Source organism: Gallus gallus, chromosome 4 (assembly GCF_016699485.2).
Source record: "Gallus gallus isolate bGalGal1 chromosome 4, bGalGal1.mat.broiler.GRCg7b, whole genome shotgun sequence".
Classification (NCBI taxonomy): domain Eukaryota; kingdom Metazoa; phylum Chordata; class Aves; order Galliformes; family Phasianidae; genus Gallus; species Gallus gallus.
This window is the reverse complement of record NC_052535.1, coordinates 33,475,439-33,488,465: the sequence shown is the minus strand read 5'-3', so window position 1 is coordinate 33,488,465 and position 13,027 is coordinate 33,475,439. Positions and strand designations below refer to the sequence as shown.

Genomic DNA, 13,027 nt, shown 5'->3' with positions numbered 1-13,027 from the left:
TGCTAACTACCATACACCCTGCACAAGTCAATTAGGCTTATCTTCATCTCTGCTGTTTCATTACATATATATTTTTTTAAACACTATAAAAGTCTTACATGAAGTTCCAATGATTTCAAACTCAGGTCAGCAAAAGCATCTCCAAGTTGCCTTTGGGTATGTACCATCTGGAAGAGCTGTGTAGACAGAGTCTGTGCCAGTTTCAAGATATTTTCATACTTTTTTTTGTTATCTCTCAATATATCTATTTGAGCTTCCAATTCCAGATCTACTGTTCTTGAGCCACGACCCAGTTTTTCAGAGATGATCTGACGTGTACACTGGAAAAAAATTTAAATTATAAAGAATCAAATATATCCAAGACATCACAGCATACACCCATTTTCAGCTTCAAGGGACAGTTAATTACACACAATTCTTTCACAATCACCCCTCCCAATATAAGTTTGCACAACAAACTGAAGAAAAAAACCAACACACTCTTTAGAAGTTCATCAGGACTCAGCAAGAACAGTTGGACAAGTCTCAACTCCTACTAATATGAATATTCAAGTTAGCAAATCAAGAGCGTAACTAATTGTTTCTCAAGTAAAAGAATGCTTATCTCTTTTTAGGTTCAGTGAATCTTATTAAGTTAAAAGAAGCAATTATTTAGCCCACAACATTCAAGGCAATTAATGAGAATATTACCAGTTCTGCATAACAATTTCTACTCCATGATCTTTTAGACTTTGTCTACCAACCATCCTATTCCAGACAATCCCTGTTATTTTCTGGAATTTCCACTAAGGCCCCGGGAATGTCTAAATTTTTTAATCTCTTTTCTTAAGGGAGGAACAGAAGATGGACGGAAGGGCAGACTTCAGCATATTTTTTAAAGCTGACTTAAAACTTTCACTAAGAAATATGTAAAACATAAAAATGCATTTCTCTTTTTTAGAAGATGGAGCTGATTGTTAAGAATTCTACTTGTGTCTCAGAATGTTTCTTTTCAGACATCTTTGCAGTTTCTTTATATGGTGAGCAGCAAGTCTTGCCCTTACAAGGCTGAACCAGCCAGCCAATGGTTGCGACAGCTTAGACAGCTACCACATTCCAATTGTCTGTGACACTTCTGCCAGAGACCGGAGACCAACTTGAGAGCAAGTCTCCCAAAACACACTATTTGGGCTTCCCTTGACTGAAACGTAATGCCTAAAAGTAATTTGCAAAGCAGAAACATGGCAAAGCCATGCAAACTTCCCCCTGTAAAGCAGGGATTATTTGCTGCTATGATTAAATTCAAGTTAATCTGTGAAGACAAAAACTAAATTACACGTTTGAAGAATGACTGCTAGAAATAGGATTACAGTGAACCTCAGTAATTGTCAAGGCTACAACTTCACCTAAGCGCAAGACTTCTATTTCGCTGAGACATAAAGACCAACCCTATCTTAATTCACATTCCCAAAACACGTTACAGCACCGGATTTTCCAGCGTCTCCAAATTCAAGGAATTTGGTTTAGTCCAGTCTTTACTTACTTCCAATGGGGACAGACAGACTTACAATACCTGTTGGAACTTTTCAGTACTTTTTAAATTTAATAGACAAATAAAAGAAAGAGTCAGGAAGGCTTTAGCTGAAGAAGTTGGTCATAACTGATAAACTTTGAATTAGAAGGTACAGAGCACTTGAACTATTTCACTACATTCAATCAATTAACAAGAAAGAACACAGCTAATCCAGGAGATTTTTCTGTCAAGATTCAGAAATTTTGAAGAGAACAAATCATGTCAGCATTGAATACATCAGAAACGCCAAGGCTTGCAAATGAAATTAGAAAATATAACTTAGCAAAAAGTTTGGTAAGCTCATGACGTATTTAACAAAAAATAAAATTAAGTAAATGCTGGCTATTTTCCAGAAGAAAAAAAAAAAGCTGATTCTCACATACCTATGGAAATCCCAGAGGAAAACATAACTTAAAGAGGTAAAGTTCTGGGGGGGGGGGGGGGGGGGGGGGGGGGGTAAAAATAAATTACAGAGGAATATTTTCCCCAGAAGTTACAGCAAAACATCTGAAAAGACAACAGTTCAAATGAGAATTAGTCATCTGAAATATTTATTCTGACTACTTTGTTAAAGCTAAAGTTGAATACTGAACAAGAGCAACTAAGAAGATGCACCTAGCTACTATTTCCATTTACTCTAGTTACAAGTGGACTGGTATAGGAAATTGTGTTTATACTCTCTCGCTATCAAACAGATTTCAAATAGAAATATTATTATTATTATTTTAAATAATAATAGAATAAATATATAAATAAATAATATATTAATAATATAATAATATTCAAATAGAATATTAATTCCATTTTGCTTTGTTCTAAAAATGTTGCTACGAAAACACTGTCCAGCATAATATTACACTCATTAAAAAGTGAGAAGGCATCCAAGGCATATTAAGAAAATCAATTCTGTCAAATAAGAAGAATCAGCAGAAATAAATTTAAAGGAAGTTATTTTAAACTATGCACATTAAAGGATGAACAGAGACATTGCTGGATACTTCTCATTAGTAGACCACTACTAAAGAGGTTTAGAAAATAGATTTAGTATGTTCTTCCTTAAGGTTTAAGAAGTCTGAAAAATTTAGTAAGCTTACTTATTAGAACTACTAAAAGCAAAGAGTTGCAATCTGCAGCCGTATTAACACTTAGCTGAAAAAACTTCTCTCATCCAAAGAAGTCCAGGTAAAGGAAAAAAAAAAAGAAAAAAAGCTCTTACCATTAGATCATGGGAAAGAAGCAACTCCTTCTGAGGCTAACTCATGATAACTAAGGAGAAGATTGGAAAGACTCATAGAATGGCTTCACAGTTAGAAGAAAACTTAAAGATCAACTGGTTCCAACCCCCCTGCCATGGGCAGGGTTGCCAACCACAAGGCTGCCCAGGATCCCATCGGACCATATAAAAAGACAGTCCCCCTGCTGCTAATAAGCTCCCTTCAAGTACTGGAAGGCCACACTGAGATCTCCTGAGACTCTTCCCTTCTCCAAACTGGATAAGCCCAATTTCTGTCTGATTTTATTCTGGGGAATGGAGAGCTCTTGTGCTCTCAGACCAGCTCTGTTCTGTTTCTCTGTCCCTGAAGACAGTTTCTCAGAGGATCTCATTGAATTTCAGAAAGTTTCAAGTTCACTCTCTTGAAGTTCAGGGTCCTGATTCTACTCTTTGCCAGACCCACGTTCCTTGTGATCATGAACATGACCAGGGCATAGTCACTGCAGCCCAAGCTGCTTCTGATCTTAACCCCTCTAATGATCTCTTCCATACTGGCGAGGACCAGCTCCAGAAACGCTTTCTGTCTGGTACGTCTGTCCAACATCTGAACCAGAAAGTTGTCGTCAGTGGGCAACAGGAGCCTCTTGGATTGCTTGCAGGTCACGATGCTATTTTCCCCAGCAGATATCTGGGTGGTTGAAATCCCCCATCAGGATGACAGCCTGCAAACATGACGCCTCTTGCAGCTGATGTAAGAAGGCCTTGTCAACAGGCTCCCCTTGATCACTTGGCTTGTAGTGGACCCCGACCAGCAGATGCCCCTTATTGGTCTGGTCCCTAATTTTAATCAACAAGCTCTCCACCTGTTCACGACTGATTCTCAGGAGCAGCTCTTAATGAAGAAGGCCAGTGGCTGGAAAGGCAACAGACTAGTTTTACAAGGCTATACTCTTAAGGAGAAGGCTAAGCAGCCTTTGAAAATTCATGGTTAGGCTAGGCCAGTAGAGTCAACTTCCTGTGATTTTTCACTGGGAAACAGTTGCTTAAACACAATTTACACCCTCCTCTTATTTCTGTTCTCGTTCACAGAGATGCACAAGAGACAAGGAATACAGGAGGTAAGGTATACAAAACACATACAGGCATACTTAATCATCATTTCACAGATGGGTATGACTTCTGAATGTAACTGACAAAGCAGGCAAGGAGTGATACTTGCAATAAGTGTGCCAACTGGCTGAGATTGGTAAGAAACAGAAGGTTGGAAACAGAAACCTAAAGCAAAAAGTGTATACCAAAGTCCTTAGGAAGAAAGATGGATTTGGAAGAAATTATGATTAGACATTAATGATCTATCCTTCTAAAGATTTCAGACTTCTAGTCATTGAGAAAGATTCACTGAAGACCAATGCTCTTTTAGTTATTACAAGATAGCTGGTAAGAAAAAAGTAAATGTCATCTAATTTCTCCTTTCTGAAGAGGAGCAAGGCAAGCTTGTATGTCCACAAATTGAAGTACTGTCCTTAACCAAATAAAATATGATTTTTGTACATAAAAAGGGTCAGATTTCTGATTCTAGCACAACAAACAGCATAAACCTTTTCTAGGGTGTGCAGTGTCTATGTTCACTATACTGAACATCCTCAATGGGGAGAATGTCCTTACCTGGATTCAAGGCTTTGGAGAGATTCGGACCTATGTTTTACAAGAAAAACATTTTAAAACAGATTTACCTCTTTATGGCCTGACGTAGCGCCCACTGATGCACATCTAGCTGATGGCATCTCTGCCATTTGAGCTTTATCCACAATAGAAAGCTATTTCTCAAAATTGGTCTTAGCTCCTGACTGTAATACATTTCCTGGCAACTGCTCCTTACTGTGTGGCTGTTTTAAGAAGAGCCACTTCTGGCAAACTGGTGTGCTTTAAGCACTTTTACAAGTGCCAGACAAAAGTAAAACACACAAACTGGTAACAACAATTACAATGCTAAGAAAAAAAATAGAGCTAATATAAAACAAATATCAGAATTGCAATCAGCAAGTTTATAACTTGTAGATTCACCTGACTTTTTCCATCAGCTAAAATTCAACTGTATCAGCAATCAGCTTAGCAAGATGACTAAATCACAGACATTCCATACTGAAATCTGTATGTTCTCTGTTTTGAAGGGGCATCAGATACACAACGTTCTTTTCCTTGTTATATCAGTACCTTTATCCAGGCTTACAAAGAGAACTAAGCCTTCCATACACGTTGTTTATGCTCACTGAAACAACATGTGACTTCCTTTCATACTACAGTGCAATTCTTCAAAAGCTGTAGTTTGATTTAGTTGCAAACTAATTTCTAGAATATATATCTACACACAAATTTAAGTCCACACACCTTGTAAGTATTTAGGCTCCACTTTCTCACCAATTCCAACTTCTCCATTGCTGGATTCTTTACTTCATCTAACACAACCGGTCCACTCTTCTGCTGAGCTCTACCCCCTATGTTAGACACAAAGCAAGTAATTAAGGCCTTTGTTTTCTGTTTTGTTTAAGGGATTAGTAGCAGGAGTATGGAAGATTTGTGCAACTGAACATGCAAAAGGAGAATGAGGTGAAAGTAAACACATTGATAAATACATACACTTTCAAGATGAATTCAAGAATTATATTAAAAATGGATATAGAGCACGTGCATCTCAGTATTTTTACTTGGTGATAGGCTGAAGTGAGCTTACCTGAAAGCATGGATTTTACTAACCAACCTTAAAACAGTTTTAGATACCTGTTCTTTACTTTATCTGTGTTTTTAACACTCCGAAAGTTGAACATTCTCCTAGATTTAGCAAATCTAAAGTTTGCTTACACCCTGCAAACCACTAAATGAATGTTATCAGCTTATAAAAATTGTTGCCACAGAGTATAACTAAAAGAAATGACAAAACAGATTTTCTTTCTAATGAACATTATCCTTTCCAGCAGACGCATTTAGCTTTTGTTAAGGAAGTGTAGCTTATTTATGTATTTCAGGTTTTTTTGGCTTGTTGGTTTAGGAACAACTAATTTCATGCACCAACAGCGTGAAAACAGCAATAAAGAAACATTTGCTAGCATCAAATCAAAATATTTAGTGTCCATGAGCACGTATTCAATGTCTATACCTAGTATTTGCAAGCTAGTACGGGACATCACAGCTTCTACGGTTTTTTTTTGTTTTGTTTTTTGTTTTTTGTTTTTTTTGAAAAGCCATTTCCTAGCATACAAAACAGTACCAACTGCCAACTTCTATCATTTTAAAAGCAGTTGTTTGAATTTATTCGTAAGCAATTCTGCCTATTGCTGCTCTCACATGCTTTCAATAGACCTGATGGCTACTAACAGTCACCTTAGCCCTGCTGGTTATTTATGTAAATAAGTGACTGGAAAAACCATCTATAAACATGCCTCAAGATACTCCTTCAACATCAAGCACTACTGTGTCCTTTAGTCTTCAAAATGCTGTGCAAACATTAGGCAATTAATCCTCTCAACACCCTTATGAGGTAACAGAATGCATTTTCTCCTTTTACAAAGAAGGAAACAGACAGAGATGTTAAGTAATTTGCCCATAGGCACAAAATGAGTCAAATGGCAAAGCCAAGCATGGGTGTTAGAAATTCCTAATCGCCACCTCATACCCTGTTTTACCGGAAAATATGAACATTTTATCAAAAAAGAATGCCACGAGTTTCAGCTTTAACCAAAATAAAAGAATCTGGTTACTCACATCGTAGTTACTGTTTGTTAGTAGTGATTGGTTTTTAATGTTATCGCGCAAAAAGTAGCAAATAGAAAGGGAAGCAGAGATTACTTAGTGAACAGTTCAAATCCAGAAACCAGGATCGCCAAAAGCCCCTAGAAATTATGCTTCCAAGTAACAGTAAATCAAACGACCGAAGAGATGGAGGAGTTAGTACAGTGTCAGCAGAGACAAGGGCGTTATCCGTTCAGCGCTGTGATACCTGTGGGAATAATTAAATCACAACCTTGTCCAGCCAGTCTGCTAGCTGCTGCGCTGCTGGCAGATATAACAGTTGATTTGGGTGATGCTGAGGAACCTGGAAAGGGGACACATTTAACCATGAAAATCCACCACCTTCCCTCAGGAGGCAACATGCACTTTTACACAGACAGGTTTTCAAAGCAAAGAAATATTTGTTTTAGCAACACATGAAATAGAAGCATTCACAGATGCACAAACGCTTTTGAAAAGGTGCAGCTGTTCACGCAAACTACTCCAAGTTTTTGTGATTTAATTTTATTTTCTAAGTGACAATGCCAATTTTTCTTTCTTTAAAAAGAGTAATCAAAATACAACTGGCAGCTTTGTAAGTAAAATACGTACTATCAACAGAAAACTCCAGACACAATGTTATATGTGGCCGCTGCAGATGAAGGCACGTTTTCAGTTTTAGGCAGATTTCACTCTGCACTTCTGTTGAATGATTCTCACAGCATCAAGGGGCAAAGCAGGCCCTGAAACCTGGGCCAATTTCCACTAGACTTCTTCAACATCTACTCCTAAACCTGCCTTTTTCTTTTTAAACTTAGAACACACCCACAAAACTCAGCGATAACCTGTCCTGATGATTGTAAGAATCATTAGCTGTTAAGGCGACTAACTTCCCTTCCAAAAGGGAGAACTTAACAATCCTTACTTGCTCTCGTTTTAAAAGCACGCCTTCAAATGACCTGCACTGTGTGTGCTCCCTAAGTTGTTTTAGGTTTCTGTGAGTTTTGCAACTCTTTCTTATCACATAAATGCAGAGTGACAATCTCACAGAATTTCCAAGAGCTGAACAAAACACAGAACGAGATAGCTTCTCCTCTGCAGTCATGAGTCATCAGCATACCAGGGGGAGCTCCCATCACTTTTGCTGAGAAGATCTGAGATACTTTGTAGGGTTGACAGTCACCACTGTGTGACAGGGAAGGGAGGTTAAAAAAAAAGTCTAAACTTTAGCACTTTGCACTAGAACTTAGCTATTGCTAACAGCAGAAATGCCACTTGAAGTAACTGAATCAACAACCAGCTTTTGCCTTTTAAACACATTCTACAGCACTACCAACATGGGGTACAAAACATCTTAATGCATGGGATATAAAAACACTTCAACATTACACAGAAGCAATGAGATTGAAAGATGCCATCGTTGTGACCTTCAATTGTGGTACATTACATAACATGTAATGGATGTTTGGATCCATGGATCCATCCAGGCATAAAAGCTGGACTACAAGATCCTACTATGGACCTGAAGATTAAATCACTTCAGCAAGCGAACAACGACAAGCAGTTAAAAGAAAAATCCCTAGCACTTGACACTATTAATGCAGTACCATGCATGCTTCACTATTCAGCACCTCCTGGATCCTAGAAGTCCTTCCCTGAAATATTGCTTACTTTGCCTTCAAAAATGAAGCCTTAATAAAGACACACAGCATAAAGAATATTTAAAAGCAGGGCTATCATTCTATTTTTGTCTCTTGTTTGATAGAGTCCAAGCTTCTGCTATATATCTCTGTCTGATATGGATAGAACATCAGGAATAACCTGAAAACAGAATTACATGTTCAAGGCTCATTATTCATGTACATAACTTATTACAGAACATTTAGATTTCAAACATATGAGCATAACTTGAAACACATCTAAGATATTGTTTTTCTTATAGTCTAACATACTTAGCACTTCCAAGAGGTATGTTGCAGTTGCAAACAGAATACAGAAAGGCCAGGATGATGAGTGGCTTGCCATCTGCCCAGTTTTTAGCTAGGTATTTTGCTTATTTCAGTCTTAAAGAAACCACAGCATTTACTTTGTAATATATGTAAAGCACAGCATGTAAATCACTGTTTTCATAAGCACATTTTACAAAACAGGAAATGAAGCAAAATGCAAATTAGATCTGTGACTACAAAGAGACTTATTTTCACAGCTGCTCCTTTGAGATCATTTCAAACCTTTCAAATTCAGAAATTGACTAAGCTACGTAATTCACTAAAATATCACTTTCACATACTGTATCACTGCACTACTGTCTTTAGACAGATGGCGAACACTGATATTACTTGTTTATTTATCATTTTTTTCCATATTGTTTAACACCAATTCATATATAATTGACTTTACAAGACTTAATATGTTCTAAAGAATATCAACTAAAGTTCTCCTGCTCTAAATGACTGTGAATCTGTGCTGAAAATATATGAGAAAGTATTCTAATTATGTAGTACTTGGAGAGACCCAAGGTGTTATCGCTCCTGACAATACATTAAATTATGTGCACTATTACATTAAAGAAGGAAAGACTACTGGAGAGCAGAGAAGAATTTCACTAATTCATCTGCTCCAGGTAAGTGAACAGTGGATAAAGAATAGTTATGTTTCAAATTGGTACAACACTTGTAATATAGACATTCAAACAGACTTTCAAAGTGGTGTAATTGTTAAAGTGTTCAGTTTGACACAGTTTCAAGGTGCTCAAGGAAACTACTTCCCTTCCTGCAAGTGTGGGCCAATTTAACACTAAGCTTTTATTAGTCCCCTGACAGATAATACAAGTGCAGCAGTTCTATTTTAACACTCCAGCTACCGAAGACAAATACGGCTGTCACAAATATACACCTCAGTCTATACATCTATATGCTAACAGCAGCTACAGAACATAATTTCTGTGCATATAAAATATACCTGAAGATTATAAACTGAGAAAGAGATTAAAAAGTAAGTTACCTTTCCCTGGAAATGTTCCTGCCTCAACAACTCCCTCTTTGGTGCTGTCAAAGTCATGAGACGTTATTTTGGTTTCAGAGAGCCCAAGTCCAGCTGGTAATGAACGTTTCAAATCCTAAGAAATATTTGAATAAAAAGGAAAACTAATGTTAAAAAAAAAAACCAAACATAAAAGCAACTGTAAGGTACTATAATGTAATTTTAGCAGTTCTCAGATGAGTTTGCCTATAGCCTGGAATGTCTTTGCCATTGTCACAACACTCTGCTACGATGCCAAATAAAACTTGAATTAAAAACACTCAGCATAGCTTGTATATATATTTTAGATACACTGGTTTGTTAAATTAATGTGTTTTCCTTCTGACATTTGTAAGAAGAAAAAAAAAGGATTCAAAGAAAACGTGAAGCTGTTATAACAGAATTTCGGATTGAGGCACAAAGAGAATTCATCCTTTTGAGTGGCAGTTACCAAAAGCATGGCCTACATCACCATGTTAAGTGATCTGAAGTTGTCTGTGGTCCAGACAACCACAACAGTTTAATAATGCTTTCCATTAAACTGATAGGGGTACAGAATGATCTAAGACTAAGGGCAGACAATGTTTTACGATCAAAAGCATGAAAACAACTATCAAAGATAAGTTATTTCACTCTAGGCAAGGAATATCTTTAAATATCACAGAATCCTTAATTCCTATAAGCAGCACATGAAATTTCTTCAAACTCTGACATAGCAGAAACATCCAGGAAGGCATCCTCCCTCCAACAACTTCCCTCTGAGCACCTCTCTGTATCACAAATGCTCTTTTCTGCTTACTTCCCTTTGCTTTTAAAATTAATCAATTTTAAACAGCCTGAAATTCCCTTGTTTAAGTTTAGACGGCTACACCTGTGTTGAGGCAGAAATTAAGATCCTTCTAAAAAGACAAAAGACAGTAGAACAGTTTGGTTGGAAGAGACCTTGAGACACCAAGCCCTGCTGAAGCAAAAGGTAAAGCATGTTGTTATTGAGGGTGCTGTCCAACTGAGCTCTGGGAAACAGCACTGGTGACCATTCACCAGAGGTAGTTCCATTCACTGGAACCCTTTGAGCTCTGGCCATGTTCTATCTCAAGTTTAAACGTCTACTGCTATGGAATATACTTAGTGCTTGAAAAAAAAGTACAGGCATGCAAAGCAATGTAAACTACTAATGCTTAACAGTAAAAAGCAAATGAAAAGCTACTACAGAAACAAAAAAAAAAGGGTAAAATGCGCTTACAAAAAAAACCAACTATGCATCAAGGAGACAGAAAATTGGCGTTTTTTGCCCTTAGATATACTTTTACATCCCCTTGCAAGAAAAGATAGAAGTATAGAAAACATACAGTAATGAAATATTGCAATATTTCGGAATGCAATAGTGAAATATGTAGACAAAAACTATACATAGCTCTAAAAAAATGCTACTGCCTGGATACGTACAGTAACTATTCATGATGTTTGCAATTAAAAGATTACATACAAAATACCATCTTTAAAATCCAATGCATGTTTCATGTAATATTGCAGTCATCAAGTCAACAAACAAGATATAAGCTATTGCCTAAGAATGATACTGCCTAGAGGCTCGGAATGTCAAGAAGTGGCTCTGGATCACGTCTCCACAGATTGATTTGTCTTCAGTTTAAGACAAACTCCTAGGGGGAAGAAAAAGCAAAAGCTACAGGTCTGACTTCCAGTATAGTAGAAATGTTGCTGATGTGGGAAACCGAGGATGTTACTGCAATTGGAGTAACCAATTCCTATAGCTGTACTCATACAACTGTCTATTTAATAGAAACTATGCTGCATTTCTGTACCTGAAGCATAATACCAAAAAGAAAACGGGAAAGAATACATACCATGAGAAACATACAGTAGTCACACAGAACCTGATCTCACAAATAAACCAGATCTCAACACCTGATACATACTTTGTCCTTGCAGCTGACTTAACACTAGTACCTCCATTTAAGTACACAGAGTTGGTGGTATGATGGAAAGCTTTGCTTCAACCCAGTTCAGCTGGTATTCACAGCCCATTTAACTCAAAATGTTGCAAGGCAGCAGGAGCCACAAAAAAGCAGAAAAGCTTGCAGAAGGATAACCAAATAGCAGAGAGGAAGATGAACTGATTTCAGAAAACAGAACACAGCAAACTTTTTTTCCCCCCAGGGGCACCCTGGCGCATTGTATAATTTACAAAAATATTTAAATCTGAAGCCAAACAAATGTAGACAGCTAACCTGCTTAAGCATGTTCAAAATAGGAGTCCAAGCCATCATCTGTATTTCAAGATAAAATGCAGAACGCCTATTTTGTAAATACAGAAGTTTACATCTAAGCTTAAGCAACCATAGTGCTTTTATACATACTATTCAATTTTAATTTGAAGCTAAACACAGGCTGAACGAATTACAGTTAAATAAATCATTCAGAATATTACAAAACATCCTTCTCCAAAATAGTAAAAAAAAAAATGATATTCAGTTCATGAAAATATATTAAGATATACAATGATGGGTATATGAGGCAGGTTTCTTTATACGCATGTATACATCTATGTACATACACATGAACACAAACATTTGTTCAAAGGTATCTTTTCTTTAATTGTTAAAGAAGGTGAAGTTCAGTGTGAAGAACTGCATTCATGCCTGCTTTTAATACCTATACCAACCAGCTGAAATACACCTCACTGAAGAAAGACGTTTACGCAATGAGAATTGTCATCAGTGATTACCAATCTACTACCTCTTTGCTGTTTACAAACATGGCAGCTAATTTTGTTCAGTAGAGATATGTTTCCACATGTAAACTTCAGTTCAGCACATGATTCTTGCAACTGACCGTGCTTCTTTGTAAGCACAAAGACAGGCAAAAAGGCTACCCAAACATCTGCTTCTGATGAAGCAATTTATCATTTCAAGGATAATTTAGAAACACCTTAGAGTAAGGAAAAGATTACCTGGGTAGACTTCACATTTAAGAGAAGCTGTGACAGCGCTTACGGATATTTTGGAAAAGTAAGAAGAAAGCAATGTAAATAGCTCTCCTTTTCCCATCAACATTTGCTGTTACAACATAGGTAGTGAAGTCAGATTCTCCTTCAACAGTAAGGTAAACATGTTTTGACTAATTGCTGTTCTTCCAGCTAGTAGGAAGATTTTGGTGATCGTAAAACCTGCTTTCAAATTTGTGATTTCACACATTCTTCTTAATGTCACTGGAATTCAAGATTCACCGGCACATTTCAAAAATCCAAGTCTGTAATGTATTATCATCACCATAGAAAGAGATTATTTAATTCTTATACAATTTAGAATGATGAATGAAGCACTGCATTTGTTTATGCAATTATAATCTAGTACTTTAATTGTAACAACCCACAATTAGAAGAATAAAAACTACAACTTAGAATATTCCCAAGAAGTCAAGAGGTTGAATTACCTGTTCCATTCTCAGCCATTTAG

At 36.9% G+C, this 13,027-nt stretch overlaps 1 protein-coding gene across 15 annotated transcripts in view; it reads right to left on the bottom strand.

Moving 5' to 3' along the window:
* The window catches only part of ARFIP1 (ADP ribosylation factor interacting protein 1), a 40,774-nt gene that overhangs the window by 15,791 nt on the left and 11,956 nt on the right, over positions 1-13,027 (bottom strand). For 8 of the 15 annotated variants that reach the window (XM_046940328.1, XM_046940336.1, XM_046940332.1 and 5 more), the window contains 4 exons: positions 9,534-9,648; positions 6,760-6,855; positions 5,154-5,260; positions 99-320 (listed from right to left, as the gene is read on the bottom strand). In XM_046940328.1, coding sequence (XP_046796284.1) covers positions 99-320; positions 5,154-5,260; positions 6,760-6,855; positions 9,534-9,648 — 540 coding nt within the window. The remainder of the gene's footprint in view (positions 1-98; positions 321-5,153; positions 5,261-6,759; positions 6,856-9,533; positions 9,649-13,027) is intronic. The other 7 variants (XM_046940329.1, XM_046940338.1, XM_046940333.1 and 4 more) reach the window with 2 other exon arrangements.